Below are 25,009 nucleotides of genomic sequence, written 5' to 3'. Positions count from 1 at the left end.
GCATATAAGCCCCCCCCCACTCCCTTTGGAAAAGCTGACCACGACTCCATTTTGTTGCTCCCAACCTATAGACAGAAACTTTAAAAAAGAAGCTCCCACGCTCAGGTCTGTTCAACGCTGGTCCGACCAATCGGATTCCATGCTCCAAGATTGCTTTGATCACGTGGACGGGGATATGTTCCGCATTGCGGCGAACAACAACATTGACGAATACGCTGATTCGGTAAGTGGGTTTATTAGCAAGTGCATCGGTGATGTTGTACACACAGCGTCTATTAAAACATTCCCCAACCAGAAACCGTGGATTGACGGCAATATTCACACAAAACTGAATGCGTGAACCACTGCTTTTAATCAAGGCATGGTGACCGGAAACATGACCGGATACAAACAGTGTAGCTATTCAATCAAACAAGCTAGGCGTCAGTATAGAGACAAAGTGGAGTCGCAATTCAACGGCTCAGACACAAGAGGTATGTGGCAGGGTCTACAGTCAATCACGGACTACAAAAGAAAAAACAGCCCCGTCGCGGACCATGATGTCTTGCTCCCAGACAGACTAAACAATTTTTTTTCTCGCTTTGAGGACAATACATTGTCACTGACACGGCCCGATACCAAAACCTGCAGGCTCTCCTTCACTGTAGCCAACGTAAGTAAAACATTTAACAGTCTGATGGCCTTGAGATAGAAGCTGTTTTTCAGTCTCTCGGTCCCAGCTTTGATGCACCTGTACTGACCTCGCCTTCTGGATGATAGCGGGGTGAACAGGCAGTGGCTTGGGTGGTTGTTGTCCTTGCTGATCTTTATGGCCTTCCTGTGACATCGGGTGGTGTAGGTGTCCTGGAGGGCAGGTAGTTTGCCCCCGGTGATGCGTTACGGTTGTGGGCGGAGCAGTTGCCGTACCAGGCGGTGATACAGCCCGACAGGATGCTCTCGATTGTGCATCTGTAGAAGTTTGTGAGTGCTTTTGGTGACAAGCCAAATTTCTTCATCCTCCTGAGGTTGAAGAGGCGCTGCTGCGCCTTCTTCACCACGCTGTCTGTGTGGGTGGACCAATTCAGTTTGTCCGTGATGTGTACGCCGAGGAACTTAAAACATACTACCTTCTCCACTACTGTCCCATCGATGTGGATAGGGGGGTGCTCCCTCTGCTGTTTCCTGAAGTCCACAATCATCTCCTTTGTTTTGTTGACGTTGAGTGTGAGGTTATTTTCCTGACACCACACTCCGAGGGCCCTCACCTCCTCCCTGTAAGCCATCTCTTCGTTGTTGGTAATCAAGCCTACCACTGTAGTCTTGTCCTCAAACTTGATGATTGAGTTGGAGGCATGCATGGCCACACAGTCATGGGTGAACAGGGAATACAGGAGAGGGCTCAGAACGCACCCTTGTGGGGCCCCAGTGTTGAGGATCAGTGGGGTGGAGATGTTGTTACCTACCCTCACCACCTGGGGGCGGCCCATCGGGAAGTCGAGTACCCAGTTGCACAGGGCAGGGACTCAACTCTAGCCACTTTAATAATGTAAAAATTTATGTAATCAATTTATCACTAGCCACTTTATATAATGCTTAAATACCCTACATTACTCATCTCATATGTATATACTGCACTCTATACCATCTACTGCATCTTGCCATCTTGATGTAATTAAATGTATCACTAGCCACTTTTAACAATGCCACTTTATATAATGTTTTCATACCCTACATTACTCATCTCATATCTATATACTGTACTCTATACCGCCAATGCCATTCGGATATCACTCATTCATATATTTTTATGTACATATTCGTACACTTGTGTATATAAGGTAGTTGTTGTGAAATTGTTCGGTTAGATTACTTGTTAGATATTACTGCATGGTCGGAACTAGAAGCACAAGCATTTTGCTACACTCGCATTAACATCTGCTAATAATTTGTATGTGACAAATCCATTTGATTTGATGCTGGGCATTGGGTGCTTACTGTTAACAAATGGACGGATGGTTAAAGGAAGACACACACACACACACACACACACACACACACACACACACACACACACACACACACACACACACACACACACACACACACACACACACACACACACACACACACACACACACACACACACACACACACACACACACACACACACACACACACACACACACACACACACACACAGTAGTGATGTAGAACCTCCTCTCCTAAATAGTACAATTTACCGTGGAGGAAAAAAACGAACCAGAGAATATGGGTGGAAGCCAAGAGCTGTGACTTGGGAAATGATGATAGATTGTCATGTCCCAGTGCCAGAATCTTGGATGACAGCACACAATCACGGTGTGGCTGTGTGTCTTCTTTCTCTCACTAGACAAACACCAGCTGCTTAAAATAAGGGTTCCCCTGTGTGCTTCCCACTCAGAATATTGTTTTTAATGAACAACTGTTCAGTTCTATCTTAAGAGACGGAGTGTGGAGGCTGGCCATCCATCAAAACTCCCTCACTTTACGTCAAACTCCGTGAACGAAAATTCAGGAGAAATGCCATGAAGAATCGCTCCAGAGGAGATTTACTAAATGTGCTTCTGTGTGGGTGAGTGACATTAAAAGTATACAGATACATAATATTGCATTCCACCAAGTACACATACATACGTAAACATGACGCATGCACACATGTAAACACACACACACTTACCTCATACACATTGAACTGGGACTGGCCTCTGGATAGCTCTCTGTAGCTGGTAGTGAACTCTCCTATGAAGTCATGGCTAAGGACACAACGCACAAAACAATCATTAGTAAAATCATAGGATTTCAAATACACAACCCACAAAGCACCACTGTTAGTTGCAGAAGCCTGATCGACGTGCCTAAGTGTATTGCAAAGTATTATAATAGTCTAGTGGACGGAATGAGATCAGTTGAGATAAGTTATTATTCATGAAATGTTAAAGCAAGAAAGAGTGAGATAGATAAGACATTTAATCATTATTTGAGAGTGATTAAGGAGAGATTTCACTTGTGTTTTTCATGCAGCCACTTGAGGGTGGGAAAAAGTAGTTGCCCCCTTTCTGATTCTCTCTATTTTCGATACTGAATATTATCAGATCTTCAACGAAAACCTTATATTAAATAAAGGGAACCTGAGTTTACAATAAACAAAGCTACGCAACACTCAATTCCCTTGTGTGAAAGAGTAATTGCCCCTTTACACTCAATAACTGATTGTGCCACCTTTAGATGCAGTGATTGCAACCAAATGCTTCCTGTAGTTGGTGATCAGTTTCTCACATTGCTGTGGGGGAATTTTGGCCCACTCTTGCATGCAGAACAAATTGAACTCCGCGACATATGTGGGTTTTTAAATGTGAACTGCTCGTTTCAAGTCCTGTCACAACATCTCAATTGGGATTAAGGCCTGGACTTTGACTAGGCCATTCCAAAACTTCAAAATGGGTTGTTTTTTTGAGCCATTTTCATGTAGACTTGATTGTGTGCTTTGAATCATTGTCTTGCTGCATGTCCCAGCTGCGCTTCAGCTCACAGACAGATGGACCGACATTCTCCTGTAGAATTCTCTGATACAGAGCAGAATACATGGTTCCTTCTATTAAGGCAACAAACCATCACACTACCACCACAACGCTAGACCGTTGGTAAGAGGTTCTTACAGTGAAGTGCAGCGTTTGGTTTTCGCCAGGCATAACGGAATCCGTGTTGTCCAAAAAGTTGACTCAAGTTTGCCAAAAAGCATCTGGAGGATCAGCAAGACTCTTGGAAGAATGTTCTACGGACAAATGATTCAAAAGGAACTTTTCTGGATGACAAAATCCTCCACGACGACTGATCAACAAGCAGCTGAAAGGTGACACAACCAGTTATTAAGTGTGTTGGATTCTGGGGTAAACGTTGAACATTGTTATACTCAGAAGAATAGGAACATTAGTTACAAAAGGGACATGAGGGGTGCCATAATGAAGCTTGGGAGGGGCGGAGTGCAGGGAACACGATCGCATGTGGCAGTACTGATACGGGGGGGGGGGGGGGCATTGAAGGATCATATCACTTAGCTCCCTGCTCAGCAATAATGATGCAATGTTTAGAGATCAGGAGGAGACGTGGTTAAGCTTCTTCGGTGTCCGTGATTGATTTACTCAAACGTAGAATCTAACAGGTGCAAGGGGGCAATTACTTTTTCACACAAGGGACATTGGCTGCTGTACAACTGTGTCTATTAAATAAATGAAATAAGTATGCAATTGTTGTGTTATTTGTTCGCTCAGGTTCCCGTCGTCTAATTTTCGATTCTGGTTGAAGATCCTGTAACATTCCGTGTCAAATGTATGCAAAAGTAGAGAAAATCAAAAAACAAAGGGGTCAAATACATTTTCATGGTACTGTATGTTCAATGCACTTCCTTAAAATAAAATGAATTCGGAAACAAAGTGTAACCCCTCTACCTGCAAGCAAAGAGAGATGGTAACACCTGACATAACTCTGACGGGTATAAAGAGGCAACGAGACAGAGGGAGTGAGAGCATACCGTAACGCAACACCCCAGTGCAATAACCTTGTCCACTAAACCCATAATATGAAATGTTGACACTCAAATCAAGTTGGTGTTTCTTCTACTGCTGCCCCACCCTTGGCCCCGCCTCTATATTTAAATGAGCCAATTCCCCCACTTCAACAACAACATGTCAATGTGTGTTGAATGAATCAGCATCCCCTCCAGCTTCCTTACCTTCTAGAAATATAGATTATGATTAGTTCAAGTATCCTCATTTAGATAACACAGTGGATTACATCATGCTAATGAAGGTGCTTTTCAATTAAGACTCAAATTAAATTACCTTCCATCTCTTTCCCAGTCGTAGCATTCTATCTTGATCGTTCTAGTAGGGTGAACAAAAATATATATATATCAGAAACAGATTTATTTCATTTAACAGGACAATTATCAGCAGAATCTATGATCATGGCATTGTACATTCCCACCAAACAAGTTTTAAGTTCAAATTCATACTATTCTGAAGGAGGATCGTTTATAGTAATCTATATCATGTCTATATTCGTTTCCAAAATACCGAACGCTAGAGAGAGAGAAAAGCAGTGCTCTTCTACCATCATCCAATCCTCTCAAACTGAAGAATCGTTTTCCCCTGACAAGTGGCCATTTTCCTTCACCAGAGCCAAGAGATGAGTAGTTCACTGTGGCTATGCGCATTTCCACCCAGCACCAATTTCACCTGTCTCAATTTCACCTCTCTTTTCAGATGAGGAAAAAAAAAAATAACGAACAGATGCTTAGATGAAAAGGTAATCATTAGTTATAGATTACCACCGGGTGAGAGGTCACAGGATATTAATGAGTTTCCCGAAGGGGTTCGTAAGAGGGTATGAGGCACAATCCGGCATTGTCAGAGCACAAAGACACACACAAAGACACGCAAAAAGACACACACACACACAGCTCAGCCTCCTATCAAATGGAGTGAAGGATGAGCCCATCACCATCCATCTAAGCTGACTAGATACAAGGCTTAGAAGATAAAGCCATCCAGCCCGACAGTAATCTACCAGAACACCTCCCCTGGGTCCTGGGGGAGGGAGTCCTGCACTGTGACCCAAATGGCACCCATTTGGGACGCACATCTACTGTAGAGGAGGACAGCACGGGGGATGACCCCTCATACAAACAGCAGTGGACTTTATTAACTACCTCACTGGAAAACAATTACTGTATTGAAGCGCAACCTAAAGATGCTCTGAGGACACGACAGGAGCGATGAGTTGGCAGGACAAACAATGGGTTTGCTGCTCCTTCTGTAGTCCCCGGGGTGGCGGGGGAAAGTGTGTATGTGTGCGTGCGTGAGAGTGTGTGTCCCTAACAAGGGCCCATCAGCGGTGGTACTATCAGCAGGGGGACACACAGCTCTCCATTGTTAGCGTTCTCTCGTGGCTCTCGTCCTGCCTCTCCCTTATCTCTCATCCCAGACCCCCAGAGACTCGCACTCTCGCTGTGTGTGCGTAAATCAATGTATATGTATGTGTGTGTAAGCGTTCATTCGTGTGCTTCCTTGGCTCCCCACACACTGATAACAATGAGCTCTCTCTAACTAACCTCCTAACAACTCAGACAGAGCCAGGGCCCAGCTCTGTTCCAATCAATGCAGCCTGACTAGCTCAGACCATCCATCTGGGGCTTTGTGCCTTATCACTGGCAAACAAGCCCACTGACAACTGGAGATGAATACAAACACAATCCCTGAGATGGGATTACAGAGTGACACACACACACACATTGTCCTTTACATTACACACACACACACACACACACACACACACACACACACACACACACACACACACACACACACACACACACACACACACACACACACACACACACACACACACACACACACACACACACACACACATTGGGGGAGTTCAAACTTGGGGGTGAAAAACTATTGCAGTGCTTCTTACACCCTGGATTTAAGGGCCATTACATTTGAGTGAGGGCATGACACCTGTCTGTCAGTCAGGCATGTGAATAGACTATTCCACTGAGGGAGAAAGATGATTGCAGAGAGGAAGGCTATTCATAAGCAGACCAAGCATTCATTTCTCCTTTGGAGTTAATTATAATAGCTTACATATGCATTTAATAGGTTCACAACCAATTTAGCAACCAAGGAATTCTATGCATACATGGTGATTCTTGGAAAATGGAGTACATCGAAAAAATATTTTCCCCTCTTGCAGATTAGATCCTGTCAACCAAATATCTTTACAAAACACACCAATTGTAAAAAAAAAAGTTTAAAAAAAAGAAGATTATCAACATGGCCCTCACACACTTCAGCAAAACAGTAAATGCCAGTTTAATCTTGCTGGCCACACTACACACACACGCACACAGACACGCACACACGTAGACACACACACACACACTGACCTGTCGTAGTCTCCATTGCAGAGTGCTCTGACAGGTATCTTGAAGGCCTGCCACACTGGGTTTAGTGTGTTCTTCACCACCTCTGTCTTATGGCAGATTGTGAACCTGGAGAAACACAGCAACAAGACAAGCCATTCACTTATTAATGGGTCAATCAATCACTGGACAATATTCCTTTCACTGTTCCTCTTTATCCCCACATCTTCCTCTCTTCCTCAGAGTGTCTGTGCAAAGTCAGAGTTAGCGAGACAAACTATCTTCCTGTGATCTTCTCAAGATTTTTCTCAAGTTTAAATGTCTCTCTTTGACTCTCAGCTCCCTCAGATCTTTCTTCCCCCCCAAGAAGATAAATTGCACTCATTTAGTGAATCAAATCTCTAAGACATTGATTCCTTTTTTCCATACTTTGGCAAAATATTGAGCGATAAAAAAAACATTTCAAATGGCATCATGATGACCAGCACAAAAAATACATGTTTCAGTTCTAAGAGCAATTAGCATCAACTGAGTAATTATCAGTATAATCATCATTCACTGCAAAAGTAAATGGTTTTAAAGTGAATATAGTGCCGTGTGGAATATGAGTTCAGAGAGCTTCACCTTCCATTAACTGATAGTGAGAGAGAGTGTGAGTGTGAGTGTGAGAGAGAGAGAGAGATTGACCCCTGTACAGAGAGGTCAGGGGGGCAATAGGGAGCTTTCCCTCTAACCACTGCTCCCTCTAGGTCATCTCCTCTCTGCTCTCTGCAACATAGGTGTGTGTGTGTGTGTGTGTGTGTGTGTGTGTGTGTGTGTGTGTGTGTGTGTGTGTGTGTGTGTGTGTGTGTGTGTGTGTGTGTGTGTGTGTGTGTGTGTGTGTGTGTGTGTGTGTGTGTGTGTGTGTGTGTGTGTGTGTGTGTGTGTGCGTGTGTGTGTGTGTGTGTGCGTGCGTGCGTGCGTGCGTGCGTGCGTGCGTGCGTGCGTGCGTGATAAAGCCTCAGCCTCCAGTATTTATGCTGCAGTAGTTTACGTGTCGGGTGGGCTAGGGTCAGTCTGTTATATCTGGAGTATTTATCTTGTCTTATCCGGTGTCCTGTGTGAATTTAAGTATGCTCTCTCTAATTCTCTCTTTTTCTCTCTCTCGGAGGACCTGAGCCCTAGGATCATGCCTCAGGACTACCTGGCCTGATGACTCCTTTGCTGTCCCCAGTCCACCTGTCCGTGCTGCTGCTCCAGTTTCAACTGTTCTGCCTGCAGCTATGGAACCCTGACCTGTTTACCAGACGTGCTACCTGTCCCAGACCTGCTGTTTTCAACTCTCTAGAGACAGCAGGAGGGGTAGAGATACTCTGAATGATTGGCTATGAAAAGCCAACTGACATTTACTCCTGACCTGTTGCACCCTCGACAACCACTGTGATTATTATTATTTGACTCTGCTGGTCATCTATGAACGTTTGAACATCTTGGCCATGTTCTGTTATAATGTCCACCTGGCACAGCCAGAGGAGGACTGGCCACCCCTCCTAGCCTGGTTCCTCTCTAGGTTTCTTCCTATGTTCTGGCCTTTCTAAGGAGTTTTTCCTAGCCACCGTGCTTCTACACCTGCATTGCTTGCCTTTTGGGGTTTTAGGCTGGGTTTCTGTACAGCACTTTATGACATCAGCTGATGTAAGAAGGGCTTTATAAATACATTTGATTGATTGATTGAGTAGACCTGCTGATCTGACCTGTGTTGATGAGAGAGAAGACCCAGTAGGCTGTAACGCGCGCACGCACACACACACAAAGAGATGTAAGGTTGTTTATCTAAAGGAATTCAATGGAATCTAATTTCCATCAGATTGCGGGACTGATGGATGGAATTGAATGGGGGAGAGGATCTGAAGAAGGCGTAGGTAAAGTATACTCACGTGCCGTCTTCATTGCTGCGATAGAAGACAAGGAATGGGTCTGACTTGCCGAAGAAATCTTTCTTGTCCAGTTTATTCCCACAGAACTGCATCATCACTGACTCCTACAATAACAGAGAGACGTTGAGACTGATGAAACTGACAGCACAGCTCACAGCTCAGTATTCACAGCAGATACTGGTGAGAGACTTCGGATAGAAGATGCAGACATTAATGCTGATCAGTCAACACTAACATTTCAGGACACAGCTCAGGGCAACTCTACTCAGCATCAAGGTGAGAGTAATATCCTACGATAGTAAATCCATAACAATATAATTTAATGTATATGCCATGGCAAAGTGGTTATTGATTGATGTTGTCCTTATGATGGTATGATGTACGGTGCCTTGCAAAAGTATTCATCCCCCTTGGCATTTTTCCTATTTTGTTGCATTACAACCTGTAATTTAACTTGATTTTTATTTGGATTTAATGTAATGGACACACACAAAATAGTTTAAATTGGTGAAGTGAAATGGAAAAAGTAACTTGTTTAGAAAATAATGCATATGTATTCACCCCCTTTGCTATGGAGCCCCTATACAAGATCTAGTGCAACCAATTACCTTCAGAAGTCACATAATTAGTAAATAAAGTCCACCTGCGTGCAATCTAAGTGTCACATAATCTGTCACATGATCTCAGTATATATACACCTGTATTGAAAGGCCCCAGAGTCTGCAAGTGTAAGCAAGTGTCACCACCAAGCAAGCGGCACGGTGCTCTCCAAATAGGTCAGGGACAAAGTTGTGGAGAAGTACAGATTAGGGTTGGGTTATAAAAACATATCTGAAACTTTGAACATCCCACAGAGCACCATTAAATCCATTATTAAAAAATGGAAATAATATTTCACCACAACAAACCTGCCAAGAAAGGGCCGCCCACCAAAAATCCCAGAACAGGCAAGGTGGGCATTAATCAGAGATGCAATAAAGAGACCAAAGATAACCCTGAAGGAGCTGCAAACCTCTACAGTGGAGATTGGAGTATCTATCCATAGGACCACTTTAAGCCGTACACTCCACGGAGCTGGGCTTTAAGGAAGAGTAGCCAGAAAAAGCCACTGCTTAAAGAACAAAAATCAGCAAACAAAAAGGTATGTGGGAGATTCCCCAAACATATGGAAGAAGGTACTCTGGACAGATGAGACTAAAATGGAGCTTTTTGGCCATCAAGGAAAATGCTATTTCTGGCACAAACCCAACACCTCACATCACCACGAGAATACCATCCCAATTCTGACCAGTTTCCAAGTCCCTGCCGATGAAAAACATCCACCACCATGCCTCACTGTGGGGATGGTTTTCATCGGCAGGGACTGGGAAACTAATCAGAATTGAAGGAATGATGGATCGCACTAAATACAGGGAAATTTGAGGAGAAACCTGTTTCAGTCTTCCAGAGATGTGAGACTGGAACGGAGGTTCACCAACCAGCAGGACAATGACCCTAAGCATACTGCTCAAGCAACATTAGAATGGTTTAAGGGGAAACATTTAAATGTCTTGGAATGGCCTAGTCGAAGCCCAGACCTCAATCCAACTGAGAATATGTGGTATGACTTAAACATTGCTGTACACCATCGGACTGATCCAAATTGAAGGAGCTAGAGCAGTTTTGCCTTGAAGAATGGGCAAAAATCCCAGTGGCTAGATGTGCCAAGCTTATAGAGACATACCCCAAGAGACTTGCAGCTGTAATTGCTACAAAAGGTGGCTCTACAAAGTATTGACTAAGGAGGCGGGGTGAATAGTGATGCACACTCTTGTTTGCTTCACAAGTAAATATATTTAACATCTTCAAAGTGGTAGGCATGTTGTGTAAATCAAATGATACGACCCCCCCCTCCCCCAAAAAAAATCAATTTTAATTCCAGGTTGTAAGGCAACAAAATAGGAAAAATGCCTGAAGGGGGGGGGGGTGAATACTTGGGATGCAGCCCAAAACTCCCTTTCCCTCCATATCCCCTGCCATCACTACTCACCCTGCAGTTTCCCATCTCTTCTGCCTTAACAATGATGTTTCCACACTTCTTTCCGGGAATGCCCCTGTTGAAGACAAAACAGAGACGCCATTCATTGATAAACTAATGGACTATATGGTCAGTATGGTCTAACGGAAATGCATAACGGTGATGTCTGTGCAGGTTTGTCATAACAAGCCTCACCCATCATGCCATGGAAAACGTGAGCACTTGAGGGAGTATTCCCAAAACACCTCTAAAGCCAGAGAATACAAGTTGAGCTTTGAGAGAGAGAGAGAGAGAGAGAGAGAGAGAGAGAGAGCAGGGGAGAAAGAGTGTGTGTGTGTGTTTGTGTGTGCACCTTCCCCTACGCCTTTTCTGACCCGGCACTGTTTATCCAGGATTCCATCCAACACACTACACCCAACACACCCAACTTACACAGGCCCCTTTCACAACGCATCCACCATCCCTCCAAGCAGTGGTGTCCAAGTCAGAGGACAAAATAAGCTTTCAAATGGAACCCATAAGGCATGGTAAGAAACCACAGTGATATTAGTTGTCTGAACTTCTGAGAAATACTGATGACTAGTGCCGTCATAGCACTAGCCAGACCCACCTTGCAGAAATGTACTCAGGCAGTCATTTAGGCAGCCTGAAATTGGGGTCTAGGACCCCAGCCTAAGAGTAATACAAGTCCCCTTTACTTAGACAGCAAGACTGAATGAGACAGCTGATAGACCTATCCAAAGGACATGGATCCGGATGTTTTTTTTTTGTATCAGTGCTTTACATTGGGAAGAACATCTATCTATTTTTATCCCAAAAACCAATAGCCTACCTCTTCTGAAGGATGGGAGTAAAATTGCAAAAGAAGAAAATGAAAAGGTTTCTCTCTCTCCCCTCCCTCTCTGACAATTTCCCCTAGGTCATTTGTACTGTCCAGTGTTCCCTTCCCTTCCCTCCACCATGAAATCGACCCATTCTCCTCATTGTAATTATGTAAGAAAAAAAATACACTTTAGGACTATGTTCCATTTTGCCCGTGTACCAAATCGACTGTACAAATCGACTGTTGATTAATCCCTAAACCCTCTGTCTTTTACGATGGGGGAAATTACTCCAATTGGAGTAGACCAGGGCCTGTATTCACAAACAGTCTCAGAGTAGTAGGATCCGACCCCCCCTGATTAATCGCATGGTCTGTTAGGAGATGAGTCCATGTCCGAGCATTCGCAAACGGTGTTTGCAAAATCAATGCCACATGTAATAACTAGGGCTATCACTTTGTGTAGCCAGTATCGATGCTAATGATAACTGTCTTGTGGGAAATAGAAATGCTTTCCCCAAAACCTTCTCAATGTAAATGTTAACTGAAAAGTAGGCCTACATTGCAGAATTATGTCATGCTTTGTATCAATCGGGTGGGCATTTGTATTGCAAACTCTGCTACAGAAACATCGCTAGCAAAACACGTTCCTCTCTAGCTAAGTACGCAACACAAAAAGCTAAACGTGTTAGATTTATTTGGGATGCCAAAAATGGTCTTTTGATAAAAATAATTTCATTGACATGGACTCAGAACATCCCATTTGGTTGTTTCTCTGTAAAAAAGAGTAATTGTGAGATGAAAAACTGAATTTCACACTTGAGTATTTTCACACTGATCCTAGATCAGCACCCCTTGGACTACTCTGATACGCTTTATGAATGCAGGCCCAGCCACTGTTACAGAGAAGCTTGATTGTGAATGTTCGGTTTAGTTCTAATCTTCGATTGCCAAAATAAATGAAATTTAAAACTGTAGCAGTTGATTCCACAAAGCATAGAGTGAAAAGCCACGTAAGGAAATCCTGCTGTAGACGAGTTAATAACAGGATTACACACAAATAGGATTCAGACAGGGTTTCACAAGTATTCCACAAGTCCTCTCATCCAGTAATAGACACCTATGGATTTGGATTGTCACTTACAAATTCCAGTCAGTCACTCTCTCTTGCTCCGTCTCTCTTTCCCAGTGTGTGTGTGTGCTTTTGTATGCATATGTATAGTGCCTCAAAGTAGCTAGCTCTAAAAGTGTGTGTGCCGCTGAACGCAGCAGAAGAGGGGTGCACTGTAACCCTCAGGCACAGCCACTCACTCTAAATAGGATAGAGCCATTTCAAACCAAATCTGCCTCCCAAATGGTAGCCTATTCCCTTTAGGGTACACTACTTTTCACCAGGGCCCATATGGGTCTGGTCAAAAGTAGTGCACAATTTAGGGAATAGGGTGGCATTTGGGACACACCTAAGTTGATTGCTGCCTAACCAGATCAGCACAATTCAGATCTGCTGCCATATTACAACCCCCATGAACAACACTGAACGTCAGCTTAACTGCCTATGCTTCTTACAATAGGAGTGGTTGAATGAAAAAAAAACTGAAAGAAACCCTTTATTCTTTTCGGTCTCCCTGTCTTTCTTGCCTTGGTGCCAACACACGCATGCGCACGCAAGCAAGCAGACCAGAGTTGCACCAGAAGACACACACTGCTGTCTTTGTGCGGGTGACTGTGAATGGGTACTGAACAAAGCTCCGTCCCATCCCATCACAGCCAATTCAATTCACAGCCAAGTGGGTCTGTCAGACAATAAATCAAACAAGTAAACAAGACCAGGGCCATCGGAGGACTCACACACATAGAGCTCCTCCTGGGTTGGTTGGCGAGGCCTACACTACCAACAGGTCTTTGTGGGAGGCAGGGATAGGGCCAATTATATTTAATAATAGGGGTATGAATGGCGGGGGGCATAGGTCTAGCGCAGGTAAAGCAAGAATGCAGTCCACAGAAGACAGGTTTCATGAAATGGGGTTTCAGCCAACTCAACTATGAAGAGTGTACACACATATTAGTGTCGTAGCTCTTAATGTGGGACTTTAACTGTAAGAAATCACCTATCCAGCCTATTGTGCATACTGACATTCAAATTGCAATGTACATCCTTAATTTTGGATCTGGGTCCATGAAAAAGAGTATCACCCTACTCAGTGACACCCAAAAAACACAACTGTGAAGAGTTGTCAGTATCGTAGACTCTTATTGCAGGACTTTGGTGAGCTAATGTGACTGTCAGTCAACCGACTGTGTGTATTGACATTCATATTGCAATATACACCCTTGGGTCATCAGCCTACTCAGTGATACCAACAGAACACAACTGAGACATGTCAAAATGCTGATTTATTGAATTCTCGATGTGGTCTATATTAAAGGACACTTTATTTAATATAACATGCTTTGAATATTCAATAGTTATTAACAGGTAAAGTCCCACAATAAGAGCAACAACTCTAGTATTTGTGTAAAACTCTTCACAGTTGTGTTCTGTGGGTGTCACCGAGTAGTTTGACACACCATTTCATGAACCCAAGACCAATGTTTTTTTTTTCCATCCCTGAGCAAATTTCACATCTGCTAAGAGCAAACTTTAGTTGTGAAAATCCTGCAAAACATCCGGGCGCGAGTTTACTGAGGCTCTACCTGCTTTAAATTAGTTTAAACAGTGGTCAAGTGGAATACTGTGGCTATACCAAAGTGGCCTTCCAAAGTGGCCTACCATAAAATAAACTATGGAGAACATGCATCCCATAACATTTGAACATAGAAATAGCTGTTCTTTCGTTCAGCCTACAGTATGATCTATAACTGGGCTAATAACTCAGTAACTAGCGATCTCAAAACAAGCGCATCTACTCACGACCATTCATGCTATAAAAACAGTACAGATCAACATGAACGGCCCAGATCCATATATGGCAATGGTCTATTTGCATATAGGCCTACTGCAGCTCTGCCTACAACAAAATCTCTTGCAGTTAGTTTTGTTTCGATATGTTGCAGTGAAACAGCTAATATTAAATTGTTTTGTTCACAATTTTCAAAATAAAAGGGGAATGTTGATAGTGTTCACTAATGGGGAAAAGTTCAGTCTCCTGCTTCTCTGCGCGTGCTGATATATCTTCTGTATGGCAGTCCTGGGGGAGCTGCGCGCCTGCTTGCAACTTAGAGGGAACATTGCCCAAGACCCATAGCTAAAGCTGTACATTGCAATATGAATGTCAAATTGCTCAAAAGGCTGGATAGTGAGGGGATTTCCCATAGTTAAAGTCCCACAATAAGAGAAACAGAGCTAATATTTGTCAATATATTACATCAACAGTGCGATTTCAACAGATGTTTTCTCTTTTTTTGTGTGTAACTGTCTTTTGTTTAATTTATATAACATTCCAACCTTGTTCAGCGTTTTGTAGTCCAAATATTTAATTATTCCACTATTTGTATCCGTTTCATCAGTTTTAAATGGAGACCTCTATTTTGAAGGTGAACCGCGAATTCCACTATTGTGGGTAATACTTATTGTGGCTAGCTTTACACAGGTCACAAAAGGCACTCATTTCATGGAATGACCCAAGAAATAGAAATCGTCTGTGAGGAAGACTAAAACGGGTATTTATTACACCATAGAGACAGTCTGGAGGTCAATAACATTAACGGGAAATGTGAAAATGAATCATCATAAATGCCTCAAGAAGTAAATGCTCTCTCGGTCACTTTCACTCATACACATCTATCTTATTTTCTCATCTCTCTACCCTCCATCTTCTGCTCTCTTTCACCTCCCCTTCTCTCGCTCTTTCTCCTTTATCTTGCTTTCTCTTTAACCTCCATTTCTTCTTGGTCTGCGTGTATTCAGAAGCAACACTTCCAATCAAGACACATGGATTTGCAATCAGCGTTAGGCGAAAGAGAGAGCAGAGTAGAGGGAGAGCGCTAGGTAGGTAACTATAAGTCAATCTTAGCAACCTGTGGCGTTACTAGGGGGGGTGCGGGGTTTATTAGCGCACAATGCGCTTGCAATTATATTCCTCCTTCCCCCTGGAGAGACAAGAGGCCTTGAGGAAATAACAACTATCAGACAACACACCCTGAGCCAGGGGAATCTATGTACAGTGTGTAATCTTCTCTTTTCCCACTCAGTAGAGATACGCAGGAGAGGTCTTAGAAAGGCTGACTTTTTAACTCCGCCAGGTAGCGATATTCAATATTACAAAGATGCTGTCAATTTAACATACTTTAGCTACTTTCCTTGATTCAGCGCAACACAATTAGGGTCTTATTCTCTGAAGAACAGACCGGGCGCCAGGATAAAGTGACTAAGGGGGCAGTTGAAATCGGCGAGGGGAATCATGTTGAATTCTGCTTATATCAGGCTACGCCACAATACACATGAAGATCAAATGCAGACTCAGAGTTCGAGATCATTGGGTGCTTTTAAAAGTAACAGGTTGGCGCGAAATCTGTAGCTTACCTCCGGCGCGTAAAAATAGGGGCCTTCTAGCAGAAGTGAGGACAAAGATTTAGCAGGAGGCAGACAGGTAGAGGTGCAAAAGAGTTTTAGATCTATTTACACAGCGCTTGTGTTTGGACACACCTGCTCATTCAATGGTTTATCTTAATTTTTACATTTTTTTTTTTACATTGTAGAATAATAATGAAGATATCAAAACTATGAAATAACACATATGTAATCATGTAGTAATCAAAAGTGTTAAACAAATTCAAAATGTTTTATATATTTAAGATTCTTCAAAGTAGCCACCCTTTGTCTTGATGACATCATTGCGCATGCTTGGCATTCTCTCAACCAGCTTCATGAGGAATGCTTTTCCAAGCATCTTGAAGGAGTTCCCACATATGCTCAGCAGTTGTTGGCTGCTTTTCCTTCACTCTGCAGTCAAATTCATCCACAACCAATTGGGTCAGGTGATTGTGGAGGCCAGGTCATCTGATGCAGCACTCCATCACACTCCTTCTTGGTCAAATAGCCCTTACACACCCTGGAGGTGTGTTTTGGGTCATTATCCTGTTGAAAAAATAAATGATAGTCCCACTAAGCGCAAACCAGATGGGATGGCATATCACTGCAGAATTCTGTGGTAGCCATGCTGGTTAAGTGTGCCTTGAATTCTAAATAAATCACAGACAGTGTCACAAGCAAAGCACCCCCACACCATCACACCTCCTCCTTCATTCTACACGGTGGGAACCACACATACGGAGATCATCGGTTCACCTACTCTGCGTCTCACAAAGATACGGCGGTTGGAACCATAATTATAAAATTTGGAGTCATCAGACCAAAGGACAGATTTCCATCGGTCTAATGTCCATTGCTTGTGTTGTTTCTTGGCCAAAGCAAGTCTCTTCTTCTTATTGGTGTCCTTTAGTAGTGTTTCTTTGCAGCAATTTGACCATGAAGGCCTGATTCATGCAGTCTCCTCTGAACAGTTGATGTTGAGATGTGTCTGTTACTTGAACTCTTTGAAGCATTTATTTGGGCTGCAATTTCTGAGGCTGGTAATGAATTTACCCTGTGCAGTAGAGGTAACTCTGGGTCCTTCTTTCCTGTGGTGGTCCTCATGAGAGCCAATTTTATCATAGTGCTTAATAGTTTTTGCGACTGCACTTGAAGAAACTTTCAAAGTTCTTGAAATGTTCCCGATTTACTGACCTTCATGTCTTAAAGTTATGATGGACTGTCATTTCTCTTTGCTTATTTGAGCTGCTCTTACCATAACATTGACTTGGTCTTTTTCCAAATAGGGCTATCTTCTGTATAACACCCTACCTTGTCACAAGACAACTGATAGTCTCATGGCATTAAGAAGGAAATAAATTCAACAAATTAACTTGAACAAAATACACATGTTAATTGAAATGCATTCCAGGTGACTACCTCATGAAACTGGTTGAGAGAATGCCAACCATATGCAAAGCTGTCATCAAGGCAGAGGGTGGCAACTTTGTAGAGTCTAAAATAGTCTAAAATATAAAATATATTTTATTTTTTTAACACTTATTTGGTTAGTACATGATTCCATATTTGTTATTTCATAGTTTTGATGTCTTCACTATACTTCTACAATGTAGAAAATAGTGAAAATAAAGAAAAACCCTTGAATGAGTAGGTGTGTCCAAACTTTTGACTGGTACTGTATGTGTGAAATTTGTTTTGATGTAAAGTGGACCATTATCAAGCACCTGTATCGAAACAGGGGCAGCGGGAGAAAATACATGTCATCTATGCACTTAAACAGTGAATGGAGGACACTTTTCCCGTGGTAAATTTTCATGCCAGCCAGGTAGGCTACACTCCTGTTGTAAATATAAGCAATGTGCTTAATATTAGGAAAGTTCAGAAATACATATAGTAGGCCTAGTCTGTCGAAAGCTGATGGGATCCTCATCTTTTTAGTAGAGGCCATCACTCTGTTTTCTTGTGCAATTGCATAGCCTACTGAAATGTTGCGCAACATGAGCTCTCATGAAGTGTTTGATTAGATTTTCGATTACATTAGCATTGATGTCAGAGTGATTAGAGGGACAATAGAGTGCTGAGTACCAGGCAGTTAGCAAGTTCGGTAGGCTACTAATGACAGCATCAGAGCTAGAAGAAGCCTAATTACTGTGACTAAATGGTCATGTGGAATTTGACTGCCTTCATGACTCGTTTACCGCCAGTGTGGCGGTAATACGGTCCACGCGACGGCCCTAGTCATACCTAACCGCCACAGTGGTTTTCCATAGCCCCCCTACGCACACAGCGGCACGTTCTGTCCATTTTGCACTAACCTGTCCCTTGTACTTTTTTGCCATTTTTGATATAGGTACATCAAATTAAAAGGTTGGGGGCACAAATTTAAACTGAGGGGGCTAAGCCTCCTTTCGCCCCCAGGTAGAGCTCAGGATGCTCAACTCAAATACTCAGGCCGACATTATTTTCTGTCCTCACTAATATAATAATAATAATAATATATGCCATTTAGCAGACGCTTTTATCCAAAGCGACTTACAGTCATGTGTGCTACTAACGCAAACCTCAAACATCTTTACAAGCACCGTTCCAGCAACGTAGGGAACCAGGCCAGCAGAGTACAGCTTGGCTTGGCTCAGTAGTTTGAAAAGGATATTGCTGCACTCTCTCTCTAACTCTCTCCTTCTCACAACAGCAGTCTATATTAAAGTCGTATAACTGTTCTCTAGTCTCCTACAGCCTCTTGTCCTGTATTAAATGAATATCACCTTTCCAGAGGAAAGGGATTCATGTTCAGATAAAGACTTTCCGTCATGCCCTTTGTGGCTTATTGAATATTCAAGAGGCCATAAAAATGAAAGACGCCATGACAAATCTGAAAGTCATTACGGTGGCCCAGGAAAACGTTATTGATAATATTATGGAAATGGAATGCAAATTGCTACAGCGGAATGTACTTAACTCAAGAGCTGTTTTCAATTTAACAACAACAAAAAGAAAAGGGGGAGGGGGCGGTTTGTTAAGTGAGGGATAATTTAGTAAAAATAGCTTAAGTATCCACATTTATTCTTTAAATACCTTCAATATACTGTTAGAGTAGTAGATTATTGAGTTGCCCGAGTTTACTCAGACCAGGGTGTGTACTTATCCAAGTCTTACTGTGTTTACCCATTTATCCCTTCTTCATTTCAAACCTTTATTGAACTGGGAGAACTAGGCTCCTTGTGACATCATAGGATGAGAACCGCCAGCCTCACCTCTGAAGTGCAGAGCAGACGTAGAGAAAACCATGACATCACAGTTGTGTTTCCCTCTTTTCCCCTTGACTCATTCAGCTGTATGTTCGGGCCTTCACTGCCTTGCTGCTCACTTTGAATCATTCATGAGATAGCACATACAACTATTCAATCAAATAATAGGACACACCACAGTTGGCATGGCACGCTATAGATGTCAACACACTCCTCAATCTGCTGACAGCCATTGTCTTAAAATAAACCGAGAGTCACTGATGAGTCAACCCCCCCCCCCCTCCCACACCAGACATACGCCCATTGGAGTGCTGATTGAACTGTATAATTAGAGGTAATTAACATTCAATAGGGAAAATAAAGGTCCCCCGTCACGGTCAGGTGCAGGTGTATGTCTAACGACAGACAGGGTGAAAGGCACTAGAGCATCTTTCTCTCTCCCAATATCGCTCCCTCTGTTTCATTCTCACTCTGTCTTTCCCTCTCCCCCCTCCAACTCTCTTACTGGTTCTCTCTCTCTCTCTCTCTCTCTCTCTCTCTCTCTCTCTCTCTCTCTCTCTCTCTCTCTCTCTCTCTCTCTCTCTCTCTCTCTCTCTCTCTCTCTCTCTCTCTCTCTCTCTCTCTCTCTCTCTCTCTCTCTCTCTCTCTCTCTCTCTCTCTCTCTCTCTCTCTCTCTCTCTCTCTACTCACCTCAGCATGAGAACCAAGTGAACAATCAATTACTGTAGCTGAATATAACATGCTGGCAGCGATAATTAATGAATATAGGCAATTGCATACATTAGCTTAGAAAATTGAATATATTAGCTCAGAAACAGGTCTACCAATCTATCAGTGACTGGTAGTATTACATCAAAGTAAACATTCAATATCTGTACATGTCCCTAAATAGCTTTGTGCTGTATCATCTAATGCATGCATTCAGCATATTCTTTTCAGAAGTATGATAATTACCTATCAATCAACCATCCATTATGACTGAATCAGAAGTGTGCGTGTCAGTGCTGAGTGTAAGTTGACTATGCAAACAATTTGGAATTTCCAACATATTGTTTCTAATAAAAACAAGAAGTGATGCAGTCAGTCTTTCCTCAGCTCTTAGCCAAGAAAAGCAAAAGCAAAAACGTGACAATCGTTTCTAGGCCAGTTGCAGCTTAACTCTGTCTTTCTTTGCAGCACTTGACTATATGACTGGACAATAATCAAGACAAGATCAAACTAGAGCCTGCAGGACTTGCTTTGTGGAGTGTGGTGTCAAAAAAACAGAGCATCTCTTTATCCCAAACATATCTCTCCCAATCTTTACAACAATTGAAACAATATGTTTACAATCTAATGTAACATCAAGTAATTCAGTCTCCTCAACTTGCCCAACAGCCACACCATTCACTACCAGATTCAGCTGAGGTCTAGAATTTAGGGAATGATCTGTACCAAATACAATTTTCATAGTTTTAGAGATGTGGGATCAGTTCAGGATCAGTTTATTACTGGCCACTAGGACTGTCCCCAACAAAAAAACATCTTGGTTGACCAATTGATTGGTCGAAATGTTTGAATTTATTTTTCCATAGACAGACACCATATGTGTTTGAATAAAATCTACTACATATGCACTGAGCTTGTCTGATGCTTTGATTAAGCACACTGTTCGATTAAATAACTAAGAGACAAATGACTCAAGAAAAAGCCTGATAATCACAATGGTTTTTTTTAAATGACAGAGAGTGCCTGTGTGACTGGCTTGCGATGTCTCGCTCTCCTCCCTACTGCCATGAAAAGACACCACAGCGCATCAAGTGTTTATTGAGCTGTCCGTGCAGAAGCTGTAACATCATTTCAGCCATTAAGTTTCTTACTAGTTTCTGACTGAAAAGTTCTGTTACCGAAATCACTTATTTGTTTATTAAAAACATTCCCTATTACCTCAACTAGGGTTGCAAAGGGACGGAGACTTTCCGGTAAATTTCCGGAATTTTCCATGGGAAGAGAAGCCTTGGAATATTGGAAATGTTTCTTAAATTCGTCAAAACAACTAGCTTATAACAGTGAACTTTTTTTTGTGGGATACACATAAAGCAATTGTAGGTTTTGTGGCATGTTTTGGTTAAACTATCCCCAATTCAATGGAATTGAAATTCTTCCATCACATGTACAGCTGATTCTCAAGATCTTGCACACTAATGAGATGCTATTAAGCCCACACTACTACACTGTCTGAGCCAAGGACTACATGCTTTCTGGTAAGTTTTGATTACAATACCGGGTGGGATGAATATATTTTATAAGACATACATCATTTTTTTGTTTACTGGTAAATAGTAGCCTACAGCAAAGTGTGTTTAAATAATTTCTAACTTGTTACCAATTTCTGCTAGGTCATTTTTGCTACCATGTGGTTTTTAGCTTGATTGAGCCTGCTAACTTCACCTGTTCCATACATGTTTCATTTTAAAACATGTATCTTACAAAGGAGTTGTTTAATCAAACTGCTATTGCTACTGCTACTAACTATTTATCTGTAAAATCTTTACAGGAAAATGACACGGCACTATCTGATGTGTGGAGACATTTCACTACAGCTAATGCAGAAGGAAAAGCTGTGTACGTTTGCAAATACTGTGCCAAATCATATGTGAAGAAAGCAACAAAGATGCAGAATCATCTGGCCAAGTGCATAAAGTTCCCTCAGCGCTCACAACAAGCAACCTCTGACAAAAGTCCCTCTACTTCTATTCGAGGTGAAAATGATGAATCAGACACCTTATCGATAACAACAGCTCATGGTCCTCCTGGAATCAGAAGTTGTTTTGACTCAATGGAGGAACATAGTCAGAGAAATGCTGATTAATGTCTTGCTCGAGCTGTGTATGCAACTAGTTCACCTCTGATGCTCACAGGCAAATGTGTATTGGACAAGATTTCTGAATGTTCTTTGCCCTGAATTACACCCCTCCAACCAGACATGCTTTCTCTACTCATTTGCTGGATGCATAGTTCAACAGAGTTCAAGTGAGGGTCAAGCAAATCATAGAGAAAGCAGACTGTATTGCAATCATCTCTGATGGGTGGTCGAATGTTCGTGGGCAAGGAATAATTAACTACATTATCTCCACCCCTCAACCAGTATTCTACAAGAGCACAGACACAAGGGACAACAGACACACTGGTCTCGACATTACAGATGAGCTGAAGGCAGTCATCAATGACCTTGGACCACAGAGGCATTTGCACTGGTGACGGACAATGCTGCGAACATGAAGGCTGCTTGGTCTAAAGTGGAGGAGCCCTACCCTCACAACACACACATTGTCTGTGCTGCTCATGCATTGAATCTGCTCCTCAAGGACATCATGGCACTGAAAACAATGGATACACTCTATACACAATGGATGCCTGCGGCTATGGAATCCTGACCTGTTCACCGGACGTGCTACCTGTCCCAGACATGCTGTTTTCAACTCTCTAGAGACAGCAGGAGTGGTAGAGATACTCTTAATGATCGGCTATGACAAGCCAACTGACATTTACTCCTGAGGAGCTGACTCGACAACTACCGTAATTATTATTACTTGACCATGCTGGTCATTTATGAACATTTGAACATCTTGGCCATGTTCTGTTATAATCTCCACCCGGCACAGCCAGAAGGGGACTGGCCACCCCACATAGCCTGGTTCCTCTCTCGGTTTCTTCCTAGGTTTTGGCCTTTCTAGGGAGTTTTTCCTAGCCACCGTGCTTCTACACCTGCATTGCTTGCTGTTTGGGGTTTTAGGCTGGGTTTCTGTACAGCACTTTGAGATATCACCTGATGTACGAAGGGCTATATAAATACATTTGATTTGATTTGATTTAAAGCACTCCAAAGTTTTTTCACTTCTTTCTTTATATCATTGATATTAGCTTCACAATATAGTTTATTCTTATTGTTGTTGAGTTTAGTAACATAATTTCTCAATTTGCACAAGTCAACCATTCAGATGTGCAGTCAGACTTTTTAGCCACCCATTTTGTCTCTTTCAACCATACAGTTTTTCCATTCCTCATAAATCCATGGAGCCTTAACAGTTCTGACAGTTTAACAGGTGCATGATTATCAATAATTGGAAGAAGCAATTTCAGAAATTCAGTGCAGCATCTGGATGCTGCTTATTAGTCACCAACAAATATCTTTAACATCATCCACATAAAATATTTTGTATGATCTCCTATACACTACTTTAGGCCCAGCTTTTAGAACCTTGGCTTTCCTGGATATAGCCAATGGTGTATCAGTGATCACTGCATCCAATGGGTACGGATACAGCTTTAGAACAAAGTTTTAAAGTATTACAAATGTGATCAATACATGTGAATGATCTTGTTCCTGTGGTGTTTGTTAACACCCTGGTATGTTGATTAATAACATGAACCATATCACAGGCACTGGTTACAGTTAGAAGCTTCCTCTTTAGTGGTCAGCTTGATGAAAACCAGTCAATATTCAGGTCCCCAAGAAAGTAGACCTCTCTGTTTACATCACATACACTATCAAGATTTTTATACACATTATCTAGATACTAGATAACGACTGTTCAGTTGATGGCCTAGAGCAACACCCTAAAAAATAGTTTGAATTAAAAAGGTTTTAGGCATTATCCCTTGTCAGTAATGACTTGAGTATGAGGAGAGAGAACAGAGGACTGTGAGGGAGTACTAACATCGTTTTGCACTTTGGAAAGGTATGCGAAAGGGCCAATAAAGTTTACTGGAATGACTATCACCATGGTGACTGTTTTCTAGGAGGTGGCAGGGTGTGTGTGTGTGTGTGTGTGTGTGTGTGTGTGTGTGTGTGTGTGTGTGTGTGTGTGTGTGTGTGTGTGTGTGTGTGTGTGTGTGTGTGTGTGTGTGTGTGTGTGTGTGTGTGTGTGTGTGTGTGTGTGTGTGTGCCAGCTTACGTGCACCCTCTCCCCCCCACCTGTAAAATTTAATTAATGCTATGTTGTAATAATTAATTATAGCATTATTATTGTACTACTGATAATAACATGTGAAAACCAACTAAAAAAATATATAAACAGCTTACAGGCATGCATGTGTGTGAGTTCATACTTGTGCATGTGAGCGTGCATTTGAATGTGTGTGCATACTTGTGCATGTGAGCGTGCATGCTAGTGCATGCGTGTGTGTGTGAAATGAGGCCAAGAGTAGCACTCTGATGTGAGCAGGTCTTGCTATGGAAGAGTGTGGAGCACCCACAGGGGGTTGCCAGATTGGCCTTTGTTTATAATTTGAATTCCAGCTCATCACAGCACTCTTCAACTGGCAAATCCTATTATAAAGACATATACATTTGAAGAGATGCCAAGAAATTGCTTTCATGCAGCTGATCGGAGCTTGAAGCAACAGGGTAGATTCTTAGAAAGTGCATACAAAGTCTTGAAAGCGAGACAAAAGAAATGCATAATATATAGTATGAAGCGACTGTGCACGTGTGGACGGCTTCTATCCCCAAGCCATAAGACTCCTGAACATCTAGTCAAATAGCTACCCAG

The 25,009-nt window shown here is 42.4% G+C and overlaps 1 protein-coding gene across 4 annotated transcripts in view; it reads right to left on the bottom strand.

Annotated features, from left to right (window-relative positions):
* LOC124013818 (copine-8-like) overlaps positions 1–25,009 on the bottom strand; it is a 112,639-nt gene that overhangs the window by 22,688 nt on the left and 64,942 nt on the right. For 2 of the 4 annotated variants that reach the window (XM_046328368.1, XM_046328370.1), the window contains exons 7-12: positions 10,889–10,952; positions 8,860–8,963; positions 6,968–7,072; positions 4,857–4,898; positions 4,748–4,750; positions 2,696–2,771 (exon numbers count right to left, since the gene is read on the bottom strand). In XM_046328368.1, the coding sequence (XP_046184324.1) occupies positions 2,696–2,771; positions 4,748–4,750; positions 4,857–4,898; positions 6,968–7,072; positions 8,860–8,963; positions 10,889–10,952 (394 nt within the window). The remainder of the gene's footprint in view (positions 1–2,695; positions 2,772–4,747; positions 4,751–4,856; positions 4,899–6,967; positions 7,073–8,859; positions 8,964–10,888; positions 10,953–25,009) is intronic. The other 2 variants (XM_046328369.1, XM_046328371.1) reach the window with 1 other exon arrangement.

The sequence above is a fragment of the Oncorhynchus gorbuscha genome, linkage group LG25 (assembly GCF_021184085.1).
Source record: "Oncorhynchus gorbuscha isolate QuinsamMale2020 ecotype Even-year linkage group LG25, OgorEven_v1.0, whole genome shotgun sequence".
Lineage (NCBI taxonomy): Eukaryota > Metazoa > Chordata > Actinopteri > Salmoniformes > Salmonidae > Oncorhynchus > Oncorhynchus gorbuscha.
This window is presented reverse-complemented; position numbering and strand designations above follow the sequence as displayed.